The sequence below is a fragment of the Amblyomma mixtum genome, chromosome 4, assembly GCF_055824585.1.
Source record: "Amblyomma mixtum isolate Tamu chromosome 4, ASM5582458v1, whole genome shotgun sequence".
Lineage (NCBI taxonomy): Eukaryota > Metazoa > Arthropoda > Arachnida > Ixodida > Ixodidae > Amblyomma > Amblyomma mixtum.
The window spans coordinates 19,201,749-19,228,626 of record NC_143015.1 but is presented as its reverse complement, the minus strand read 5'-3'; the positions used below and the strand labels follow the sequence as shown (position 1 = coordinate 19,228,626).

Here is a 26,878-nt window from a genome sequence, read left to right as displayed (position 1 = left end):
ACTTAGTTTCCACGTGCAAGAAAATTTCATCAACCGATAACTTGATTTTTTATCTTCTCCTATGCAGTCATGAGTCTGCTTATGCGCATGTGCGCCCTACTCTGCTGGAGACTTTCAAGAAATAAAATATTCAGGTGTGTTCCAGCACTGTTTATTTCTTCGCCGTGTGAACGCGTCTCTTATGCTGGTTTTTCTATTCCTTTGTAACATGCACCAACTGGCTCAACATGCTACGCTTCTTCGATATAGTCTTCAATAACCGCGTGCAGCTCTATGAAAGTTGTAACGTGCCGGTAACCCGTGTAAAGGAAAGATCCAGGAGAGTATATCAATTTGTTATCGTTGTTTTCAACCTTCTAAGGAAACAGTAGCTTAAACTGCAACGTGTAAATTGAATAATGGATTCGATTCGTTGTTTCTATGTCATCGACCTATATTATCGCAATCTATCTAAAACACCTACAAAAAGACAAAAATAAGTACAAAGTTGATGTACATGAGAATTCCAAGAAAGGTTGTCCTGGTACTAAACACCGAGAAACCAAGTTGCTCACTGCCCTCGCTGCCGATTATGTTTTAAATTTATTTTGGTTATCACAAGTTTATACACCTGTTCCCCTGAAAATAATATGTTTTGTGTTCTTTTAATTAGTTTAACTTGCTTATTATAATGCATGAATTGATTTGAAACATGTTGTCAAACTAAACGACCAGGCGTTAGCCTTTTTTTCTACCGAGTACACATGAGTACCCGAGAGAAAATAATGGTATCATTAGCATAGAAAACTAAATCTCTGCTTCCTTGAAAATATATGATATTGCTCATGTACAGACAAAAAAGTACATCCGTAATAATAGACACTTGGTGGTACATCATATTTAACAATTTTGTGAGCCTCACAAAAACTTCTTTTTGGGCTAGTTTGTGCATTTTCAATCTAACAAAAAATAGCACCGCTAAAGCATGCAACTACAGAAGCAAGAACAGGACATAGGTGATGTGTTATGGTTTTTCGTCTGTGCTTGCATGCTTTAGCGCTGCTTTCTTAGAAATGGGGCTACCACGGGAATCTCTTAATTAATTCCGGTTAGTGCGAAGTAGAGCTTTTTAAAAGCATGAGAGAGCTTTGAATAAAGCCTAGTCTGACGGCAAAATTCACTGCGGAGCAAAACACGCAATGGTTGTCAATTTAATTTATTTTAAATTTCGCCGGTAAATCCGGAGCCGACCTTCCACTCTTCGACAGGCTCTTTCGATTAGTTTTCACTGAGCAAATATTACAGGTTAAAGTTTTAACAAGGGTGGCAGGCGACACCAGGAGAGCTGTGTGCAACGACTCATTTCCCGATATATGAAAGAAGCTAATGGCTAGGAATCCTAGGGAAGCAGAAAGGAAAGGTTTTATTTTTTTATGGTGTTGGTCAGTTGGAAATTTCAGTTTAATAAATGGTTTTACCTGCAAAGTAGAAGAAAAAATTGACAGACGCTCCGAGGGTCTGATCACATGAACTGCGAGGGAAGAATGCGCTCTAAAAATACTGTTTGCACATTTGGCACTTTTCTCTTTTGCCAAATCCAATTGGCCGAAATTTTCCTCAGTTAATTTCGCTTTTGGTTGGCTGGCTTTTAGGCTCGCCAATGTTTTTAAGCTCTACACTAGCTGCATTTACACTTCGCTTTAGTTTTGCAGGTATTACTGCGCACGAATTATTTTTGGCCGCTCTTACATTTGTTGCATTCCACACGTTTTGCCTTATTTGACGGGTCGATGACGTGCGCTCGGTGCCGCGATCTGCTGGCGCGTGCTTGCTTTCGGCGCCTGTTTCGGTCTCTCCGCGCCGTTGGCGTGGGGGCCGGGGTCACTGTGCCCCAGTCCACGCCTCTGCCGATGCATATCTTCCCTCTGCCTGGCTCCAGGGGGTGTTTAGGGGCGGCAGATTCTCGCAGTCGGCTCACTACACTCACCGGAGGCTTCACATGGCGGCAACGCAGAGACATACGCCAGTATTTGTTATTTTTTCTCTCCCAGACCCAACACGGCTTGCGCGCAGATATCTCATGAACCACCCAGTTAATGAAGCTATTTTATGGCCTTGCCTCTGCGGCTGACAACACATTGCGGACTGATGCTGTCTGCATATACTTTATAAAAGCGTTTGATTCTCTCTCGCATTGATTATTAGAGCACAAATTATCTGCTCTCAGCTTTGATCAAAGGGATTTGAAATGGATTAGACATTACCTTAGTAACTGAAAACAATGTGTCGTACTGGCGGGCAAACAGTGTGGATTTGTGGAAGTAATTTTGGTTGTGCGACAAGTCTCTGTACTGAGACCGTTATTATTCTTGATATTCATCAATGACATCACGTCATATGCTTTCCACACTTTCAGACTACACGCGGACACCTGCGTAATATACCGGGCAGTCACTAAAGATAGTGACATACAATCAGTTCAACAAGATCTTGATTATATTGATACAGCTTAGAAGTGGATGAAGAAGAAGTGCTCCGCCATCTCGCTTGTGACGAGGAAGAAGAAGTGCTTCGCCTGCTTGCTGGTGACTGCTCGGCAGACTGGAACAGTTCTTGTGTATCGAACGGTGTGTATCGTGTAATATCCGTGACAAATCTGGTGGAGGTGCGGGGTACGCTTCCAGACCCGCGTAGGCTACCGACCAATACGGATCTCACACCAGTTCACCAGCGCCGCGGCCGCCGCCTCCGTGGAGCGTCCCCTGAATTCGGACTCCTTCCGGCTGCAACCAGGGCGCCGCAACCCCGGTCTTCGGAGGCACCAGCTGCCATGGCAAATGAGACCACGCTCCCGGAGCACATCCTCTGTCATCAGCCTCGAACAGCCCCGTAGTTTCATGGCGACGTGTTCGAGGACGCCGAGGATTGGCTCGAGATCTTCGAACGTGTTGCCCGTTACAACGGCTGGAGTGACAACCGTAAGCTCCACAATGTCTATTTTGCGCTTGAAGAGTCGGCTCGGACATGGTTCGAAAACCATGAAGCTTCGTTTACGTCCTGGGAAGCTTTCTGCGGCAATCTAAAAGCCACTTTTCCGAATGCAGACCGTCGAGAGCGAGCAGAAGCTGCGTTACACTCGCGCAACCAGCGCCACAACGAGAGTGTACGCATGTACTACGAGGACATGACCCGCCTTTTTAAGCGCGCGGATCCCAACATGACGGAAGACAAGAAGCTTCGCCACCTTATGCGGGGTGTCAAGCAAGAGCTCTTCGTAGGACTCGTGCGCAGCCCACCAAGCACGGTGGCAGAGTTCCTCACCGATGCGGCCACTATGGAAAAGACGCTGGAACAGCGAGCCCGCCAGTACAATCGCGACGTCATCACCTTCGGGTCTGATCCCATCTCCATGCCTGCCGGTATCGACGCGGCCTTTCTACGCGAGCTGGTCCGATCTGTCGTCAGAGAGGGACTGCAGGCCTTCCGTACGCCGTCCGAGACGCCATCTTTCACGCCACTGAGCGAAGTCGTCCGCGACGAGGTGCGCCTGGCAGCACAACAGCACCAGATTTCCGAGGTTCCTCGCCAGCCTGATGCAAGGCCCACGTATGCGTCCGTCCTGCGCCAGGCCCCTGGGTACGACGTCACTGGCGCGACTCCAGTAGTGCTCTCGTCGAGCTCCCCTCGTGGTGACGCTCCGCCAGCCTACCAGCGACCGCGAAAGAGTGAAGTGTGGCGTGCCCCGGATCGTCGGCCCCTCTGCTATCACTGTGGCGAGGCGGGTCACCTCTACAGGGCGTGCCCATACCGCCGCGTGGGCCTGCGTGGTTTCGCGCCGGTCGACCCGTGCACTCAGAACGGGAAACGACCGCAGGAGATAGCATTCCATCTGTCGTCGCGCCAGAACCATCATCACGTCAGGCCACCAGGAGGGTCGATCACCGTCGCCGAGACGCTACCGTTCTCCAAGCCCCCGTCAAGCCGCAGGCTACTCCGGACGCCGTTCTCCCAGTCCACGCCGGGAAAACTAATTCCAGCGGCCTCTGGAGGCAAGGCCGCTGATGCCGGGACTTGTGAAGATCCTCCTGCGCCACTACCACGCGACGATGTTTCTCCGGGAGCGAGTAGCGACAGCATCCGACGCGCTACCTCCGATTTGTGCGTCAAAATTGACGGAATCGACGTGGCCGCTTTGCTGGATACTGGTGCCGACTATTCTGTCATGTGCCTGGCCCTTGCCTTAGAACTGAAGAAAGTATTGACGGGGTGGTCGGGGCCTAGCATTTGCACTGCTGGAGGCCACCTTATTATCCCCGCCGGCAGGTGCACAGCTCGTGTCGATATCCGTGGCTTTGTGTACGTCGGCGAATTTGTAGTCCTCCGTGAATGTTCGAAGGACTTGATCCTCGGTCTCGACTTTCTCCACACGAACGGTGCTGTCATTCACCTGCACGAAGCACGGGTCACGTTCTCTCCTAAACGAGCCGTGGCACGCACTGACACAGACGACTCACGCTTCACTGCTCTGCGACTTGTTGACGACGACGTAATGGTGCCACCCCGGTCCAGTGTGCTAGTTCTCGTAAGGAATGATTTATTCCACGACTACGAAGGTGTCACTGATAGCCACGTACCCCTGCTGCTCGAGAAGGGAGTAGCCGTCGCTCGTGGGCTCGTTCCATTACAAGACGGTTGTACTAGTGTGCTCATTACAAATTTTGCCAACGAGTTGCAGCACCTCGCCAAGGGCACGGCTGTCGCCTTCCTGCATGACTTCACCGTGGTGCCTCAAGTATGCGCCCTGGAGACAAGCCCTCAAGACTAGGCTCCACCATGTCCTGTCCTTCCGTCCGTCAGAATGAATCCGGATTTGGCGCCTGAGCAGAAGGCTCTCCTCTCGGCCCTTATAACCGACTTCGCGGGTTGTTTTGCCACAAGCTCCAGGGTCGGTCATACGCCTGTCGCAAAACATCGCATCATCACCGACGAGACTACACCACCCGTATGCCAGCGCCCATATCGCGTTTCTTCGACGGAACGCGAAGCCATTAAAAGGCAAATGGACGAAATGCTCGCCGACGATGTCATTCAGCCGTCGACAAGCCCATGGGCATCACCGGTGGTCCTCGTGAAAAAGAAAGACAGCACCTTGAGATTTTGTGTCGATTACCGCAAACTGAACAACGTGACCAAAAAGGACGTTTACCCGCTCCCCAGGATTGATGATGCAGTTGACAGACTACGTGATGCCAGGTTCTTTTCCTCCTTAGATCTCAAAAGCGGCTTGGCAGATAGAGGTGGACGAGCGAGACCGCGAGAAAACTGCTTTTGTGACGCCTGATGGTCTATGCGAATATAAGGTGCTCCCGTTTGGCCTGTGCTCAGCGCCGGAACTTTCCAGCGCATGATGGACACTGTCTTGTCTGGGCTCAAGTGGCAGACGTGCCTCGTATACCTGGACGATGTCGTCATTTTCTCGCCCACCTTCGAGCAGCACTTGGAGCGGCTGCGCACAGTGCTCCGGGCGCTCCAATGTGCGCAACTTACGATCAAGCCTGAGAAATGCTATTTCGGTTTTGAGGAGCTTCGTTTCCTCGGCCATGTTGTCAGCGCGCGCGGTGTTCTCCCAGATCCCGACAAGACCGCTGCTGTCTCCAGTTTCCCGCGTCCCACTGACAAAAAGACTCTTCGACGTTTTTTGGGACTGTGCTCTTACTATCGACGATTCGTCCAAGATTTCTGCAGAATAGCTGAACCCTTAACAGCGCTGACCAGAGACGACACACCCTTCTTGTGGGGAAGCAAGCGACCAAGAGGATGCTTTCGTGGAGCTCAACCACCGCCTGCAACGTCCACCGATACTCGCCCATTTCGATCACGCCGCAGCAACGGACATACACACTGATGCTAAAACGTAGGCCTTGGGGCGGTCCTGGTACAGTGGCAGGATGGCGCCGAACGAGTCATCGCTTACGCAAGCCGTACACTTTCACGCTCGGAATGAAACTATTCAACGACTGAGAAAGAATGTCTTGCGGGAGTCTGGGCCATCAGTAAATTCCGCCCATACCTATACGGAAGACCCTTTCGCGTTGTCAGCGATCACCACTCGTTATGCTGGCTGGCCAGCCTAAAAGATCCATCTGGCAGGTTGGCGAGGGGGAGCCTCCGTTTGCAGGATTACGACGTAACGGTCCTGTACAAGTCGGGGCGGAAGCACCAAGATGCGGATTGTTTATCACGCGCGCCTGTGGACCTGGCTTCCCCGGAAATCACTGAAGACTGCTCTTTCCTTGGTGCTGTTAGCGCAACCGATATGGCGCAGCTTCAAAGGGAGGACCCAGAGTTAGCGCCGCTCATCGCGTGCCTGGAAGGCTGTGATGGTCCCCGCGTTCCTCGTGTTTTTCTTCGTGGGCTCAAATCTTTCAGTCTGCAGAACGGCGTCCTCTACAAGCGCAACTTTGAGAGCAACACCGCAACATTTCTGCTCGTAGTTCCGTCCGAGTTGCAACCTGATATCTTGAGCGCTTGCCACGACGAACCATCCGCCGCCCACCTGGGGGTCAGTCGTACCTTAGCGAGGATTCGGCAGAGGTACTACTGGCCCAGATTACTTCCATCAGTGCGGACATACGTCAAAACCTGTCGCGACTGCCAGCGCCGTAAGTCTCCTTCCTTCAAACCCGCTGGATTTCTCCATCCCATAGCGCCTCCGAAGACGCCTTTCCAACAAGTGGGAATGGACCTACTCGGCCCTTTCCCGAAGTCATCCACTGGAAAACAATGAATTGCTGTCGCGACGGATTATTTGACGCGGTACGCTGAGACAACGGCGCTTGCAAACGGAACTGCTGTCGAAGTAGCTACGTTTTTTGTACAAAACATCATGCTGCGTCATAGGACTCCGGCGGTTATCATTACTGACCGTGGAGCTGCTTTCACGGCCCGCTTGACTCAGGCAGTCCTGGATCTGACCCACACCAGCCATAGGCGTACAACAGCGTACCACCCAATGACAAATGGTTTGGTGGAGCGCCTTAACAGAACCCTGGCCGACATGCTCTCCATGTATGTGGATGTGGAGCATAAAACATGGGACCAAATTCTCCCATACGTAACGTTCGCTTACAATACGGCCCTGCAGGAGACAACGCGGCTGACGCCCTTCCAGCTTGTCTTCGGTCGTCCAGTTATTACTTCTTTGGATGCCATGTTGCCCGTCGACCCTCAGTGTGACGTAGAGCCAGATCTTGACGTCGCCACTTTCGTTCAGCTGGCTGAAGAAGCACGTCAACTGGCCAGGCAGCGAATACACCGTCAAAAGCACGTCGACGCTGACCACTACAATCTCGGACGGCGATTTGTTACGTACGAGCCAGGCTATCATGTGTGGGTTTGGACACCAGTTCGTTGCCGTGGGCTGTCCGAAAAATTACTGCGCCGATACTTCGGACCTTACCGAGTTCTCCGCCGCATTAGTGGCGTGACGTACGAAGTTTCACCGGCAACCCCAGGCCGCCCATCGCGCAGACCACCGCATCCAGATGTTGTGCACGTCGTTCGTATGAAGCCGTACCACGACCGTCCTGCTGAGTGTACTTGACGCTGAGTGCCGCCGGTGCTGTGTCGTGATAGCTGTGTTTAACGTTCCGTGTCCCCCCCCCCCCCGTGTCCCCCGTGTCCCCCATTTTCCCCTCTATGAAAGCGGCCCGCATCAAGGCGATGCTGCAGACGAGGGGGCAATGATACAGCTTAGAAGTGGACGAAGAAGAAGTGCTTCGCCATCTCGCTTGTGACGACGAAGAAGAAGTGCTTCGCCTGCTTGCTGGTGACTGCTCGGCAGACTGGTACAGTTCTTTTGTATCTAACGGTGTGCCGTGTAAGATTCGTGATAATATCACGTTATGGTGCAACGCATAGGAACTAGGTCTAAACGCAGACAAAAGCTACCACATAACATTTACAGAAGGGAAGCGCATACTGAACAAAAGGTCTGGCATCGTCCCTTTGAGGCTGAGTTGCCTACGTGTGTTGATTTGAAGGAAAGCAAGCCAGGCATCGCACGCTGAGATAACAGCAAACGCGACTACTAAGGTCTTTAGCGCTATCTTGAAGGCGTCGATCAGACGAGCCTACGAGCCACTTTTGCCGGAAACTTGTGCCGACAAGGCGACACGAATCCTCACAGACATTATCAAGACTGGAATACGAAATGTTGTGCTGGAAATGATTATCAAAGCGACTACCGATCCGCGCTGGTTCTGGAACGAACTTCGCAAAGCGCTGCGTCATAAACGGCGCTATCACAGACAATCGCGTACAATGCAGCTTTTCTGGCACGAAAAATAACGCGCTTGTAGGAAGGATTGTAAATGCTTTTCCGCCGTGGCCACATTGCTTACACACACCCTGCAGAAGGAAAGCTTCTGTACTCCCCTAATGCATTTTTGAGGTTTTCACCACTTGGACGTTAGGGGTTTAAAGCAGATATACGTTTATCCAAAGGTTCAGACGCAAGCACTTCGCCTCAGCATGTCCAAGCATTGGAACCACTGCCACTCTCTGCAATAACACTTGTCGTTTATATGATTCCTTGCTAAACATGCCAGCCTTTGAAGCTTCCGAGGTAGCTGCAGCTATTCGTGCACTAGCGCCAAAGAGCGCTGCGGTGCTGAGGAATTCCCAGTGTTCGTAAAAGGGTTGTGCTAATTTACTCACGCCCATTTTCACACATGGATTTAACTTGTCTTTTTTAACAGAGGTTTTTAACTATCCCTGATAGTTCCGGTATATAAAAAGGTTTAACAGAGTACACTGTGGGGCCAGTTGGCCATACATAATCTGAACGAAAAAACGTAGCGTTGAAACAAGACACAGAAAGATGAGGACAGGACGGGGCTACATGTAACCCCGTCCGGTCCTCATCCTTCTGTGTGCTGTTTCAACGCTGCGTTTTTTTCGTTTATAATATAAAAAAAGGTGCAAGGATTGACGTCAGAAACTAGACCTGTCTCGCTACTGTCATCTCTAACGAAAATTTGCGACTGTATATTGTGCATCAATGTTGTCTTTTATCTCAAAAATGAGATTAACGCTGAACAACGTGGCTTTTTTCCTGTACGTTGTGTCAAGAGAAATTTTGCTAGTTTATAAACTCTGTTGCCTCAAAGGTCACAGCAAGAGGTCATGTAGATGCTAAATATTTTGACTTGAGCAAAGCTTTTGACCTTGTTAGCCATGATCTACTGTAGTGCAAAATGTGGCATTACGGATACTCAGCATCTGTGTGCGAATGGTTTTGAAGTTACCTCGTCGACCGCGTAAATATTTCCACCTACTTTGGATGCCTGTCATCTGCATATTGCCGCCGTCCGAACCAATCAGTGGCGCCGTACCGCGGCCGAACTCTTTAAGCTGGGACTTGCCAATCCTTGGACATTCGAGGTGTTCGAAGATCGTCGTCTTCCTTGCTCGAGCTGCCCACTGGCTGGCACGCCCACCTCGACTAATTAGAACCTGGTGTGTTCCTTCAACCGTTTGTCGGTGACAATATCCTCCTAGAACTGTCGTGGCGCAGGGCTCTAATTTATTGCCTTTACTGTTTAATCTGTTTATTAATGATATTGTGGACTGCGTCAAATACGCTGAGATACTACAGTTTGCTGATGGCGTCAAGATTTTTCGCTGTGTTCATTACATAACAGAGTGTAACAGATTGTAGAAGGATGTAAATTCAATATGTGAATGTAGCGCGCGAAACGGTGCAAAGCGCAATCGTAACAAAACAGTAGCTATTTTCTTCCCTCGAAGGAAGCAACCAAAATTGTATAACTACAGTGTAGACGGTAATCTTGTACACCGTGTTCATGTTATTCGCGGCTTGGATGTACACCTAGATTCTCAGCTGACATTTAACGCCGAGGGTAACAACGTTACAAACTCGAGTTTCCGTGCTTTAGGCATCATAACACGTCCTACAAGGAATTTCTAGTCGGAAGTCTGCCTTTTGCTCCTCTGCAAATCGCTTGTCGTATCAAGGCTGGATTTCTTGAGTCTAGTACAGAACGTTTTGGCAATTACGCTGTGTGCCGCGATTAAACGCATTTATTCGAATTCTTTATGATGGCTACTTAGTCACGCGTTACTACTTTGACTACAACCACTGGTCGTCGTCTTTTAATCTTGTCTCACTCTCTGAGCGACGCGAGTTGCGTGACGCTGTTTTCGTGCCGAAATGTTTGCGAAATGATTGTCTCACGCTGACAGCAACACTACATTTGAATGTGGCTAGACCAAATTCCCGAAGCTGTCAGTCATTCTACATAGTCGGTGCAAAATGTTTTTGCTCAATTATGCGCCTCCAGCACATCTCTAACAAGTAAGCTATGCGTAAACGAACTGCTGCAGTCATTCTTGTAAAAAATAGTTTTGCGCTAAGCAAGCTTGCGTTTCTCTTGTCTTAGCTTCTTTTAGCGCCCTTTGTATTTCTCGTTCATGCGCGGCAAAAAAACCTCACTTACGCATGTCCACACACACGCGTTCTGTTCTGACATAAGTGTGAGCGCCAATCGCAAGCTGACTTACGCATGATTCATCAATGTTTTATGCATCAGAGTGCACCACTGCTCAGACAGAGCTGCTGTTTGTAGGTGCTTAAAGTATTCAATAAAAAGAGGTACACAGTCGGTAATAAAGCACTCCCAAAAGTCCCTGAAGTCAAATGTCTTGGCGTACATCTTTCGAAAGCTATTTCATTTAATGAGCATATTAATAACACCGCAAAAACGCATCATGCATGCTTAGCTTCATGATTCGGAATTTTCGTGGCGCTCCTAAAATGCTAAAAATGGCGGCGTACAGAGATCGTAGTTAGAATACGTGTCCACATTGCGGGGCACCGTCATCAAAAATACCTCATCGATCCAATTTTATCTATTCAGAATTGTACGGTCAGGGTTATACTAAAACAATATTCCCGGAGCGCTAGTCACACAAGTGTGGACTGGCATTGGAGTCAAACCTCTTGACTGAAGGTGGAGGAAAAACCGGCTGAAACAAATGCATGCAATTTATAATAACTCCACTCCTCTAGAACATTTGAATATATCAAGCTTCCGCCCTATAGCTTTCAATCCGAAGCGATTACCCGGGAAAATCAGAAAAATTAAATCTAAAATTATACTAGATTTGCTTCCTTCGCAAATATAATATCTCCATGGAACACTTTACAAGCGGAGCTGGCCACAGCTGACGGCGTCCACTTCACTCAGCTTATCAATAATGTGTAATTCATAGAGTTATCTTTGCACTGTGTTGTTCTTGCGACTTCTACTACATGTTCAGATACTGCAAATGCCTTGTTTTCTATTCATCCTCTGTTGAATTGCTTCTTTGTTTCCTTGTTTCTATTTTTTTTATATTTATGCCCAGCTTCCTGCTGTAATACGTCGGCACTCCACCATATGTTGTAAATAAAAATGAGTAAGCATTTTCACCTTATTGCAATCATACTGCTTACGCAGAAAAACGACCATATCGCACCGGTGGCCTCCGAACCCATTATCCATGCATTTCGTGTACGGGGCACTGCCTAGTCAGCTCATCATCATCAGCCTGACTACACCCACTGCAGGGTAGAGGCCTCTCCCTTGTCTCTCCAATTAACCCTGTCCTTCGCCAGTTGGGGCCACTGTATCCCCGCAAACTTCTTGACCTCATCCGCCTACCTAACTTTCTGCCGTCCCCTGCTACGTTTGCCTTTTCTTGGAATCCACTCCGTTTCCCTTAAGGACCAGCGGTTATCTTGCCTTCGCATTGCATATACCCTGCCCAAGCCCATTTCTTCCTCTTGATTTCGACTACGATGTCATTAACCCGCGTTTGTTTCCTCACCCACTCCGCCCTCTTCCGATCTCTTAGTGTTACACCTATCATTTTCCTTTCCATAGCTCGCTGCGTTGTCCTTAACTTAAGCTGCTATGCTGCAAGTTACACGTTCTACGTGGCACTTATCTTAGGACAGGATGTTCCAGGTCCGCTGATATATGGTTGGGAAGCGCCAGTGAATTCTCAAGGATAAGCTGCACGGATATGTACACAAGAAAGTAGAAGATTGGACAGCCACACTCGTAGTTCAGTTGGCAGAGCAAGTACGCAAACTGTGCACATCTTAGGTTGGTATCCCACCTACGTCATGTCATTGGTATTCCTTTTCTTTTCTAATGTTTATTCTTCAAGGAAAAAGATAAATTACACTAAAAATTATTATTGAAAAGCACAAATAAAAACAAAAACGTTCGCGTATGCTTTCTTTAGGATCAATGGCTGCTGTCAGGTGTGTGTCATGGCGAGCCTCTCTTTTCCAAACTCTTGTCTGTTTACCAATTTCCTCTGTCCTTCTTTCGCCCATTTGCTTGTGGTCATGGGAAGGACTACGTGGCGTGTCTTAAAAAACTTTCCACGTAATCACGGGAACCATAAGCGGTTCATGACCGATCATTTGCTATTTAGCTTTTCTGATCACTTGTCGGAGACGCTCTCGAATTTTTTGAAATGGCGGCTTGGCATCAGCTTCTCCGTAGCGGAAACGTCGACGCAACTTCTGCGACGTGCTTGTCTTGAAAAAAGCTCTCAGAGACCAGTTAGAACACCCTTACTCCCTGAACCTGCATAGCAGCTCGAAAGAAGACCCGAGCTCAATGAAAGCGCGATCATTTAACTTAATGCAAGTTATTTAAAAGCCTGTTTTAATTAAAGACGTTTTGTTGCCAGCAACACTATCAGTAACACTGCAACAATTTCAATTCGGTTGCTCTCAGAAGAGCTCGAAACCAACGAACATAATAAAAAACTTAAGTTTGTCGAGTTGGCGTGTGTTAAATATTGGTGACTAGCTGTGCTTTTTCGCCGTTCTTGCTATGTTCACTCTTTCTTTGCGCTGCCACACAAAAGGAACTTGACACGTCACTGGAGTGTAAGGATCAATACAATCAGTGGCATGGTGACGAGGCCAATTCGTTCAATGCCGGGGAGAAAATCAAGACGCATACAGAAAGTTTGGTCAAATGTTTAGGGGAATCCCCCAAGGTGGAGTAGATTTGTAATAAGGGAGTAATTACTCATTGACATCCACCCAAGCGCAGCCATACGGCTAGAAAGGAAAGCTAAACAGCTTTCTCAGAAACTTCGTATTTAAAGAAAAATTCGTCCTGGTCCGGGGTTCGAACCCGGGACCACCGCTTCACCGGAGCAGTCGCTCTACCAACTGAGCTAACCGGGACGGCAAGCTTATGGTAGGGCGAGAGCGAATTGATCATAACTCGAAGTGGGAACAGTGTTGGTCAAATGTTTTAGGGTATCCCCCAAGGTGTAGTAGATTTGCAATAATGGAGTAATAACTCATTGACGTGCACCCAGGCGCAACCATACGTCTACAAAGGAAAGCTATACTTGGCTGCGCTTGGGTGGACGTCAATGAGTAATTGCTCCCTTATTACCCAGAAAGTTTACTGTCGGGGAAATCCGTAGCCTCATAAGCACATGTGAGCCTGAGGAACCGATTGGGCCGCAAGGGCGCCTCCATGAGAACAGAGCTGCCGGGGACAGTTTCATATTTTAAAAATGAGAGCATGGGAATGGTTGCAAGCTGAGTTGAAGACCAAACGCGGTACAGAGCAGACATCTGCTCACCGTGCCAATGGACTGCACAAAAGACGGCGACCACGGCTGCATTTGCACAAATAACTGTCACCAGTGAGCGAAAAACGTCAAAAATAACCGCCCTCGAGGCGACTTGGAACGACCCAGACGTAATATGTGCATACCTTCAAAGGACGCTCACTGCTTCACAATGCATTGGTACCAAGTTAGCCTGGTAGTTTCCATTGTGACGACCGTCTTTTCACATCAGTCATTAGCGGACTGCCATCATCGCAGGGTGATCAACCTGCCAGTTGAGGCGATCTGTCTCCCTGGTGATCATCGTTGCGGTTCCGCCAGAACACAGCTCTCTCTACCCGTAGGTCATTTTCCGGCAGCGGCCGATAGCTGGGTGTAAGCTGGCCACAACTGGCCCCAGTCGATCGGGCGCATTGTGTGTGAGATGGCTTTCGCACTGTCCGGAAATTCATTTACTGTCGGTGGGTTTTTCCGCATCAGCGTATCAGGCGCCAGCCGCGCTGTTCGATATCGGTGAGCTAGAGGATCGCTCTGCTTTCTTGCACACCTCTCTCTCTCTCTCTCTCTCTGCGTAGCTTTCAACGCTACCTTGCTTGAAGGAGTTGCAAGAAGAAAATAACTTAAGGATCATGAATACCTTCTCCTGCTAAGGGAAAATAAGAAGTGGACTTTGAAGGCGCTGTATGGTTGGATGAGAAATGAAATACACTTAATACTGTGCGCTCACGCTGGCATCGTGCACGATGTGGAGAATCTTGCTGTGGTCACAGGACGGTGAGGTCTCTAATCAACCTAAACCTGTAGAGGAAACGGAACAAACCGTCGAGGAAGACGGAGATGAAGGAGCTTGTAGCAAGAGGGAAAGTTGAGGAATTCAGGATCTGCATGTCGAGCAGATATTCCGCTTCAACCAAGGACGACGACCTTAGTGTTAAATGTGTGCTGAATCTTACATTTATGGTTACAGAGTATGCTATCGAGTTAAGCGGTAGGATATTTAGGCTACCGGTAAGCTCTCCCGGTAGGCAGATTGGATTTGAAAAAGCCACAGCATGAAAGCCTCTAACACAAGAGGCAGAATACAACCGGCCGAGCTATAAAAGTTAAGCAATATGCGCCATGTGAGCGACATAAGGAAGTGTAAAATTGGAGGAGACACTTGAGCTGCGCATTATTGTAATGACTTGATAGCGTATTGCATTATTTGCAATATATGCAGAATTGGTCATTCTCTACTTTACATTCACAGATCCCATGGAGCCCTCATGCCACTACTGGTTCAGTAGAGCAGCGGTTAGCCGATTAGCCACTGCTCTGCGCTGACACGTGCTGTCACCGGAGGGCCTTGATCGAGCCAGCTTGCTCTTCCCGAGTGACCAATCGATGACTTCCACCTGCCACGGTGGGCAGTATCCTCACAATACCGTGCACAGGTTGTGATGACGCTGTATGGTTACGTGACCTAGCTGGCCTCGCTGCCCCCTAGGTTGCTTTTATGGGGATTTTTCGCGGATTTTTCTCTCACGGTCAACGACGCTGACGCCGGATTTTCTGCGACGGGAGCTCGGTGACGCTATGGCGTTAATATGGATTTAATCAAGCATGCTATGAAGAACGGAGGTAGCGTAAAAGCGGTGAAGGGGAAATTGGGTATAAACAAATATACGATGTATGCCCTTAGAGAGGAGAAGGACAATACCATTACCACTATGAAGCAAACAAGGGAAGGGGATGAGGGGCTCGTTATAAATATGACAGAAGCCAACAGCCACAGAAACCAAGGGGCACAGGGGATTATTTTTTAAGTTATTTATTTTGTGGTGTTGATCAATTTAGAATATTACTGAATATGTTATCGTTTTTTTTTTAAAAGATAACTGATTAGAAAAGCAGAAGAAAAAACAACCACCTGCCGCCGGTGGGATCCGAACCCACGACCTCCGAATTACGCGTCCGGTGCTCTACCTCTGAGCTACGGCGACGGCTGTCAATTCTTCTGCTTTCGGGGGTATTTATGTTTACAAGTAACCTAACCTTGAGAGTGTTCATCAGCGCCACCCACGTTCATAAGCGGCGGACGTAGAACGTCCTGAGTTACCGCAGGTGTGACGTAGAACGTCATCGAACGGAGAGGGTGGAAGCTGCGTGAGAACCCTCTTATGCTTCCTAAGGCGTCAAGGCTGCCAGAGTCGAGGCCCTCGCTAAGCAATTAAGCAAACAAGGGAAGGGGATGAGGGGCTCGTTATAAATATGACAGAAGCCAACAGCCACAGAAACCAAGGGGCACAGGGGATTATTTTTTAAGTTATTTATTTTGTGGTGTTGATCAATTTAGAATATTACTGAATATGTTATCGCTTAAAGCTAAGCGAATAGGAAAGCAGAAGAAGAAACAACCACCTGCCGCCGGTGGGATCCGAACCCACGACCTCCGAATTACGCGTCCGGTGCTCTACCTCTGAGCTACGGCGACGGCTGTCAATTCTTCTGCTTTCGGGGGTATTTATGTTTACAAGTAACCTAACCTTGAGAGTGTTCATCAGCGCCACCCACGTTCATAAGCGGCGGACGTAGAACGTCCTGAGTTACCGCAGGTGTGACGTAGAACGTCATCGAACGGAGAGGGTGGAAGCTGCGTGAGAACCCTCTTATGCTTCCTAAGGCGTCAAGGCTGCCAGAGTCGAGGCCCTCGCTAAGCAATTAAGCAAACAAGGGAAGGGGATGAGGGGCTCGTTATAAATATGACAGAAGCCAACAGCCACAGAAACCAAGGGGCACAGGGGATTATTTTTTAAGTTATTTATTTTGTGGTGTTGATCAATTTAGAATATTACTGAATATGTTATCGTTTTTTTTTTTTAAAGATAACTGATTAGAAAAGCAGAAGAAAAAACAACCACCTGCCGCCGGTGGGATCCGAACCCACGACCTCCGAATTACGCGTCCGGTGCTCTACCTCTGAGCTACGGCGACGGCTGTCAATTCTTCTGCTTTCGGGGGTATTTATGTTTACAAGTAACCTAACCTTGAGAGTGTTCAAGATAGTTGAATAAGATTTATTGATAGTTAATGTAGACGAGGATTCCACAGATCGCAACCGTAGCCAAAGCAGTCAAGAAGTTAATGACACAGGCCATACTGCAGACAAATTTGACATCTCGCCGCTAAATTGAGAGGCATTTAAAAAAGCCTTAAAAGAAATGCGAAATGGGAAAGCAGCTGGCGAGGATGACGTAACAACAGGTCAGGTGAGGATCATGTGGTGGAAAACCTCGCGAGACTATATTCGCAATGGCTGATTGCCAGTCTGTACCATGATCTTTGAAAAAAGTAAGCTTTTTCGTAATTAAGGGGAAGTAGACGTCAAACACCTGCAATATTGCAAACCGATCAGCTTACCGTCTGTCGGCTATAAGGTATGATAATGATGAGGATTGCTGGTCACTGGCCAAAGTCAATAAAGATGGAAAGACGTTTCGGGAGCGCTACGGCTCCCTTGTTCACTATGAAGCAATCGGCGCACGGATCCGTCCTTTTGTTGCACTCAGTAGCGTTTGTAATGATTTAGCATAGATAGGATGTAGAGTCCCGTCATTCCTGTTTAGTTTGTTAGACGATGTCTGTATGATAAGTGACTTCAGATTCTGCCGTGCTGATGTGTTCTTTTCTGTTGTCAATATCTTTACTTGATCCCAGTTAATCTCGTGGTCGGATTCTTGCACATGCTCGGCGATGGCGTTAGATGTTACTTTCTGGTTTCGGACGTCGTTCTGGTGCTCTCTCAGGCGTCTCCTAAAGTCCTTTGTCTCACCAATATATATTGATGAGCAATCGACGCAGTGAATTTCATACGCTACGCCTGGAAAGCTTTCACGAGGGAGCCTGTCCTTCACATTCACCAGTTCTGTTCGTACCTTGCCAGCGGGGACGTGCGCGATGTTGACACCATGCTTGCGGAAAATACGTGCAAGCGCTTCGCTAATTCCCGCTACGTATGGGACAGCAGCTAGTTTTTGTTTTGGTTTTTCTGTGCTCTCGATTTCTTCGGAGGCAGGCTGATTCGCTGGCATTCTTCTTTCGGTGTTCCTGATGAAGGAAAGAGGATAGCCGTTTCTTCGCAGATCGGATTCTATAATTTTCATTTCGCTCTTTAGATTGCCATCTTTACTTCAGACTTGTCTGGCACAGCTGATCAGGGAGACAACCACAGACCGTTTGTGTGCGACTGGGTGCACAGAACTGAAATGTAAGTATCTTCCAGAGTGCGTAGGTTTGCGGTAAACATTAAATGAAAGGCCAGTCGGAGTACGGGTTACCGTGGTGTCCAGAAATGGAAGGCAGCCGTCGGTTTACTCCTCAACAGTGAACTTGATTGAGGGTTCAATGGCGTTCAGGTGGTCCAGGAGAAGGGCCATGTGCTTGCGCTCCAGGACACAGAAACAGTCGTCCACGTATCTTAGAAATATTTTGGGTCGCGGCTGGAAAGTAGTTAGCGATTTCTTTTCGATGACTTCCATCGTGATGTTCGCCGCTGTCACCGAAATTGCTGCTCCCATTCCTGTGCCGAAAGTCGGTTGGTAAAAGGTGCCATTATACGTAAAATAGGTTTTAGTGAGACAGAAGCGCAATAGCTCGCATAGCTCTGCTGCGTCGAAAGGGGTCCGATCTTGCCATGAGTCTTCATCTTCAAGGCGTTGCCTGCAAGCTTCAACGGCCAGATTGACCGTAACGCTGGTGAATAGTGAGCAAACGTCGAAAGACACTCGCATGTCGTTGTCTTCAGGGACGATGTTGATAAAATCGGACGAGTTCTTGACGTTCGTTTCTGTCTTTCCAACCAGTGCAGCCAAAACACCGTGAAGGTACTGTGACAGCGAGTGCACAGGAGACCTCCTGAAGTCTAGTATTGGGCGTAGAGGGGTGCCTTCTTTGTGAACCTTTGGAAGCCCGCAAATGGCGGGTGCCGAGCCGTTCGTACATAGCAGCTGATAGTAGAGGCGTTTCATGGATGGTGGAAGGCCCTCGAAGATTTTTGCAAGCATTTTCTGAAGAGACGTCTGCACCTTTGATGTGGGGTCTTTAGGTAGTCGGCGATTGATATTCTCGTCCTGCAGCAAGGTTTCCATTTTTTCCCGGTGCGAAGAGCGGTCAAGGATTACAGTGACATTGGCTTTATCCGCAGGAAGAATCGCAATTTCATCGTTGGCCTGTAGGCTACGAATTGCCTTGCGTTCGTCATGAGGCAGGGAGTAGTCTGGTGACGTCTTCTTCATACGAGACAGCACACCTATCGGCTTGATGATAATCGCTATTGAAGTTAATATGGTAATTGCTAATACAAGAAGGAGAAACTTAAACAAATAAGGGAAATATCAGTCAGGCTTTCGTAAAAGCTGCTCCAAAACAGGAAATATAAAAACTATTAATTCCGTGCTAGAGGAATGCGCTAAATATAAACAACACCTATACAGAGTCTTCAAGTGAAGTGGTCTTTTCGAAACGTCAGCAGTCATGCAGGCACTGCGGAATCAGGATGTAGAAGATCCATATGTAAAAATACTAGAAATCATCTACAGTGGTACAGGCAACATAGTATCCCGATAATGACCGGTGTCAGGCAGGGAGACAAAATCTGTCCAATGCTGTTCACGAATTCACAGAAGGTTCATAAAAGATGCAATAGCATAATATACCTTCGATTACCGATATTTCGTCGATAAGCAACTCAAGCAAGGATTTCACAAGAACTATCAATAAATTAGACAGGCAGTGCAGAACGGTAGGTCTAAAATTAATATGCAAGAAACTTATGTAATCATGAACAGTCTCAAAAGTGAAAGCAGTAGTAGAACTTTTTGACGGGTTAGTTGGTACATTGTCTTGAAAGAATGTCGTACGCCAAAAAAGAGCGCCTGGTTTCCTTTCCTGTTATTAAAGTTGGAAGTTGCGCCTCTTTCCTGTTCTGTGTTTTTCCTTCCTGTTTCGTCCTTTTTTGGCGTACGACATTCTTTAAAGGCAATGAAAGCAGTGTCCCGCAGTTTACCGCCCCAAAGCTGGATGTGGTCTATGACCGGCGACGTAGAGGAGTTCCTCGCATCAAATTTCACTACCTGCAGTTCCACCATAGCCCAAAGCGTTACAGCATTTCAATGCGGGCCCCGCTGCCTTTATAGAAGGACAGAACGAACAAAAGGAAGCTTCCAAGCCGCAGTATTCGCCACAACTTCTCGGCTTACGTGGTGGTGGAGGGGTGGATATTTCTTGCGGCTCCTAACTGTTCGCCCACTCTTCCTTCTGGGTATAGTTTATTCTCTTATTTTGCTGCTTGCTCTAGTTTCTAAACATGTCTTTCGCCCTTTTGCTCTGCGCTCAGCTTCTCTGTGGTCCGCTTGTTCAATTACTGCTCCAACTCTCCGGAATTTTTCGCCATGAGGCAAGAGTAAACTCGGCACAGACACTTACAGCTGCTTACGTGTGAGAATGTGGAAGAATTATGCGTAGATCTGCGCACGGTATAAGTAAAACTGCACAGCGTGAACAGATCAATGTTCCGCATGCTTCCGATGCTGCCGCGCACGGCAGCATCCCTGGTGCACTACTTGTCCAGAAACTTCAATGCACAAACCTGTTAACCCTCGGCCGGGTGGAAATTTGGGCAAGTCTGTATTTATCTATAACATAAGAGTAGCGCAAAGCCAGGACGACGGACACAAGGGGAGAGGACAAGGGGAGCGCCTGTGTTGTTGGGGTATGTTCTCTCCCGTTGTGTCCGTCGTCCTGGTTTTGTGCCACTCTTATGTTATGAACCATCAGCCCTCACTCCCCAGCGGCTGCGGAGTATCTGATCAAGGCGGCGGTCACACCTCTGACGCAGCGGAGGGTGCTAAGAATGACTGACTCCGTACAGGCCACCATTGGAAACCCAACCTGGCAAAGTTTAACGCTAGAACCTTGTCCAGTGAGGCTAGCTTAGCAGTGCTGTTGGAGGAATTAGCGGGTATTCAGTGGGATTTCATAGGACTTAGTGAGGTTAGGAGAACAGATGAGATACAGCACTAACGGGCAGGCACGCACTGTGGTATCGTTCATTAGCGGACAGACGAGGAGTAGATGTGGGATTCCTCATCAATAAGGATATAGCTGGCAACATAGAGAACTTCTATAGTATTAACGCGAAGGTGGTAGCTACATAATTAGGCTAAATAAGAGGCACAAGCGGAAGGGGGTGCAGGCCTACGCGCCTGTGTCCAGCGATGATGACCAAATCGTTGAATACTTCTATGAAAACATGGAATACACAAGAAAGAAAGTAAAATCACAGTACTCTGTATTGATGGGCGACTTCAATGCGGAGGCAGGCAAGAAGCAGGCCGGAGACCAGGCTAGGCGACAATGGCATAGGCTCCAGGAATAGCAGGGGAAGTTATTAGTAGAGTTCGCATAGAGAAATATTTACGGAGCATGAATACTTCCTTATCGAAACAAAGAAAAAAAATCAGGAAGTGGACACTGAAGAGCCCAAATGGTAAGACTAAAAATGGAATAGACTTCATACCATGCGCTCACCTTGGTATCATGAAGGATGTTGAGGCCCTCGGAACGGTGCGTTGTAGCGACCACAAAACTGTAAGGTCTCGAAATTGCGTTGACCTGAAGAGGGAATGAAAGAAATTAGTTTAGCAGAATCACACTAACGAGCTAGCGTTAAGAGGGAAAGTAGAGGAATTCAGGATATCCCTGCAGAACAGATTTTCGGCTCAAATGGAGGAAGAGGATCATAATGTTCAGATAATAAATGACAATCTCACAGCTATCACAGCTATCTCACAGGAGTGCGCAGTAGAAGTAGGCGGTACGATGGTTCGACAGGATACTGACAAACTGTCTCAGGACAAAAAAAAAATCTGATTAAAAATGACACAGCCTGAAATCATCAAGCCTGCGGAAAGAATTGTTCTGGCAGAGTCATCAAAGTTATTAAAAAAGCGGAAGGTAGTCAACATAAGGAAGTTTAACATGGGGAAAATCGAGCATGCCCTAAACACAGGGAACTAGGCATAGGTAAAAACCTTATGTTGGCGCTGACATACAATGCGGGCGTTGTCATTGCCAATAAGGATAACATAAGGATAAGATGAGATAAGATAAGATAAGCAGCCAAAGTGTTCTGCACAAATCTGTACAGTAGCCAATATAATCAGAACGTTAATGAGATAGGCAGTAGCGCACAACAACGGGACATCCCTCTAGTAAAGAAATAGGAAGTAAAGAAAGCCTTATGAGCAGTGCAAAGGGGCTTTAAAAGGGCGCATGAGACCGGGAGTAGGCTTTTTTATGAACAGGGCGCGCACTGCCAAGAGATGTGGTCTTTACTTATCACTGGCATTAAGTCCATGAATCGAAGCCGGTTATCCAGAGGAAGTTCGGTCATTATTGTAAGCCCTTCAAGGCAGAAGGAGAACACTAGGCATTGCTAGGAGTGCTCTTGAAAATGACATTGTTGTCGTCAACATTTTTTAAGTCGGAAGCCTTTAATGCCTCATTGTTGCAAGCAGGAGTTGCCGACAGATATGTCACGCTTTTCAATTGTTTGGAATGTTCGTGACATCACAGTGCGCGTATTTCAAACGGGGCCAATTGTACTTTGGCTAGTAACCATGCAACCAATTTAACGGATGGCATAGTGATGCTCCAAGAAAGTGGGACTGAGTTTAGTTAATTGCTTAATTAACCAAGTAGCCTAACTAACCTTTCCAGTCAGACTAGATAAATAAAGAAAACCGAGTAGGAAATTGGTCGAGTTGGGGTATCGAACCACGGTCTGCGGAGTGCGAGACGAACACGCTACCACTCGACCATGCCACCTCGATGGTTTGAAATGAACAAAGGCGCGTCTAGTGAATACGGTGTCTTCGTTCACTCCCATCTTCCTCCCTTCCCGTTACGGCGAGGTTCAGGTAGGTGTCCACCGAGATATGCGAAACAGATACATTTCCTTTCCTCAAAAACCAATTTACGGACGAGCAAGGCGTATAGCCGAACGGGCGATGCGTTCTGTGGTGGTGGTGGTGAAAAACTTTAATCAAAGAGAGCTTGAGGGTTAAAAAATAAAAATAAAAAATAAAAAGTAATAAAAAAAATAACCCTGCTGCATGGTCGGTATCCTTAGTCCGGGACACCGCATGACGAGGCCCCGTCTCGCGCCCGCCCCCTTTGGGACTCCAGTGTGGAGCAGTTGAGGAGGGCAGTCTCCCATGCCTCTCGGGTGGTGTGGGGGGAGGGGGGAAGGTGAGGATTCTGAGTACATGCCCACACCATGTGAAAGATATCGCAGATCTCTCCACAGTGCGGGCAGCGCCCATCTGTGTTCGGATAGAAGTGTTTTGCTATTGCAGGACAGAGAAGGGTTCCTGTCTGCAGGCGCCGCAGAGTTCGCTCCTCCGCCTTACTCAGCCCCTTGGCAGGTGCCGGGTAGAGACGGTGGCTGTCGCAATAATAAATTAGGATTTCGCGGAACCGCAGAAGCGGTTTATGAGCTTCTGAGCCATGAGAGCTAGGATGAGGAGCCCGGTGTGTGAGCGCTCGGGCGGCCGCATCAGCGGCCTCATTGCCTCGTAGACCCTGGTGGCCGGGAGCCCAGATCACTTTTGTGCGAGTTGGATCGGCGAGAGCGCGTCTTAGAATTTGCGAGGCCAGAGGTGATATTTCGCCTGCAAGATAATGTTCACAGGCCCGGCGAGAGTCTGTGATAACCGTTTTCTGTGGACACCCTGGCAGCGCTACAAGACGCTGTCGCGTTCCACTCTTAGAGGCGAAGCTTAACATCTTAACCACATGTCAGTGACACAAGCAGCACCACCGCGCCTAAGGCTTCCGCCTCATCGCACTTTAGGCCAACAAAGCGTCCCCCTGCACTTTTGTTTTGTTCTGTTGGGATTTTAACGTCCCAAAGCAACTCACGCTATGAGGGACGCCGTAGTGGAGGGCTCCGGAAATTTCGTCCACCTGGGGTTCTCTAACGTAGCAGAACTGCAGATTGGGCTAGTTGGTGTAGATTCATAGCGATGGTTCAACAGCGCAAACACACACAGACAAAGAAGGAGAGCAGACACACACAGCGCTGAACGCTGTGTGTGTCTGCTCTCCTTCTTTGTCTGTGTGTGTTTGCGCTGTTGAACCATCGCTATGAACTTCTCTAACGTGCTCTGACATCGCACAGCTTACGGGCCTTAGAATTTCCCCTCCATCGAAATGCGGCCGCCGCGGCCGGGATCGAACCCACGGCTTTCGGGTCAGCAGCCGAGCGCCGTAACCACTGAGCCACCGCGGCGGGGCTATTAAAAAAGAGGACACGCAGGGGCAAGCTGGATTGTTGGCTGAAGGGCCATCCTGTGTTGCATGTTTATAGTCCAGCCGCCGCGGTGGCTCAGCGGCTATGGTGCTCGGCTGCTGACCCAAAAGACGCGGGTTCGATCCCGGCCGCGGCGGCTAGAATTTCTTTGGAGGAGAAATTCTAGAGGCCCGTGTACTGTGCGATGTCAGTGCACGTTAAAGAACCCCAGGTGGTCGAAATTTCCGGAGCCCTCCACTACGGCGTCTCTCATAGCCTTAGTCGCTTTGGGACGTTAAACCCCATAAACCAAACCAAACCATGTTTATAGTCCAAGCGAAGCAGCAACAAGGGAAAAAAGGAGAGAAACTGCATGGAAGCTTGTCTTGTTGTTCTGTTTTGTTCATGAGCGCCAGCCTCTCAGAGGCAGGAAGCAACTGCCACTTTAGTAGTGGGAAATTTGAAAACATCCAATAGAGCCAGACTAGATTTTTTTTTAGCTTTACTTTTGGAAAACCCGCTTCGTCAAAGCGGGTACCCCGCCGCGATTATAAGCGTGAAGACAGAAATTACAGATCACTGCGGCTACTCGCATTGGAGCAGTGCGAAGGCATTGACGCCTCCTCGGCACTCGTCGCCCCTGTTTGCCTCTATTTGCTTTTTATTGCCTCTGACTTCACGGTGGCCGCATTCCAAGAAGGCGTGCACGACATCTTTCGTGTGGATGGCAACTAGGTTGGCGCGGCGGCTCACCGAGACACCGCGGCTGGCGGTCTCCTCTGATGTCACAATGACGTCACACGGCATCACGGTAACCCCGTTCATCAATTATCTACCAATAGTTCAATTATGGAACAATTGATTAATTTACCGATCAATTGATTATAACACGTGGAATGATTGATTATTGGCGAATTAATTATTTATCAATCAATTGATTAATTAACAATTTTTTAATCTGATCGGTAGATGATTGATAACCCTTTTCGTTGAAATTCGACGCCTCAATTGCCTTTCCGTCTACTTACTCGTTCAAACCATTCAACCCTCCATTGCTCTTGCTTCGGATTAATTAACTAATTACTCCAAATAAACTAGGTGCCTTCAATCGATTACTTTGGGTCTCATTCCCCAAACATGTTTCAATCCATTTCGAACGTTTACTTTTTCACTCAATTTGCACAGTTCCCTGCTACTGCTGCCATGCGCGCTATTTCGACATTCAACTTCGACATTTTGACTCTAATTAATGGCTGTACATAAGTGCCTAACCTTCTTAGCGATAATTTTTTTTTGCGCATCATCCTCACACCGTCTTCTATTGATCACAACTATTCGTTTGATGCTGCCTCTTCTGAGGACGTCAAAACTGCTGCGGACACGTTCTGCGGACACGTTTTCGTGACACGACCCCACCGACACAGCCTATGAAGGCTTTCGCATTAATAAAAACAGGCTGTCACTGTGCTCGGTTTTGAAGGCTTGTCATATTCAGGCACGTCCAGTGAACGCGTAAGAGGTTGGGAGGGGGGGGGGGGGGGGTAGAGGGTTCGCTCTCGTCTGCCTAGCAGCCACAGTGCTTTCAATGACTAGGCGTGGTTCTCTTCGATACGCAGCGACTTGCAAAATGGCTTCACTAAGCTAAGCTAAGCAATAGAACCGATGAAAGGCTCGCATGCGATTAATTTTTTGCTCGACCATGCTGATATTACTGAACGACACCTGTTCACTTAAAGCGCTGCATCAGCCGCGGTGGCTGAGCGAGCGGCTTTGTCGTTCCAAAAAATCGAATTCTTGTGCAGCGCGCGTACTTCGATGGCAGGGAATGCAAAAGCAGCCGTCTGCAGTGAGATGTTAGCGGAATTTAAGATACCCCGGATAGCCTAAATAAATGCGGAGCCCTACACTATGGTGTCGGTCGCAGCTAATGTAAAATGAGCTTGAGCAGGGCATATAATGCAAAGGCAAGATAACCGCTGGTCCTTAAGGGTAACGGAATGGATTCCAAGAGAGGGCAAGCATAGCAGGGGGCAGCAGAAAGTTAGATGGGCGGATGTGAGTGGAAGTTTGCGAGAATACGGTGGCCGCAATTAACTGGCAAAGGACAGGGTTAATTGGAGAGAGGTGGGAGATGCCTTTGTCCTGCAGTGCCCCTACTCGGGGTGATGATGATGGCCGCATGCCATGCCGCATACCGCATGCCTTTTCTGGCCGCATGCCAGAAAAGGAACCAGTTCTCATTTTCTAGCCAAGTTCCACAATTGCCCACTGACTGATGTAAAACATCCGGTGCGTATAAGAAGGTTTCAAAATAACCTTGATATTGCGCCTATTTCTGCTGTTCAGAACACTCCACATGCAGTGGAAGAGCCAGAACAGTCAAAGAGCCAGAATATCAACCAGGGATTCATTTATCTCAGCGTTCGCCTGCTTCTGAGTGAAGTGGCTGAGAATTTCTGTTTCTCCAATCGCAAAGTTTCGACATCTTTTCTACACATTGTTACGGCAAAAAAAAGAAATGCAAAAACACGAAGTGAAACAGGCGGGGGAAGTTTTTATTACATGCCACTTTGGGAAAATGAGTCCCGAAGCTTGGTCTCTACGCCGGTCCTCGGAGCGGGGCCCCGGGAAATGCAGACTTACGGCCTTATGGCGAGACACCATCAACTCCGTCCGAGCCGGGCTGCGGACGGGCGCGGCAGCCGCGGCCACGCTGCGTTATGTACGGAGCCGGATAATCTATTTTGACCGAAGCAATTTGCCGACCTCCCCGCTTCCGCTTGTCCAAAAATTGATAGCCAGCGCTGCACAATCAGAGAAACGGCTTCTAAACAATACGGCCAATCTTTATTTCACTCTCTTCCCCCTTTTTGGTTGAAAACTTTCCCCGAA

At 48.3% G+C, this 26,878-nt stretch overlaps 2 protein-coding genes across 2 annotated transcripts in view; one reads left to right on the top strand and one right to left on the bottom strand.

Moving 5' to 3' along the window:
* LOC149345811 (uncharacterized) overlaps window positions 1–26,878 on the top strand; it is a 175,115-nt gene that overhangs the window by 71,970 nt on the left and 76,267 nt on the right. The window lies entirely within an intron of this gene.
* Window positions 18,006–18,929, bottom strand: LOC149345813 (uncharacterized). Its single transcript, XM_089541203.1, has one exon. It carries the CDS (start codon window positions 18,927–18,929, stop codon window positions 18,006–18,008), a length of 924 nt encoding a protein of 307 aa, XP_089397329.1.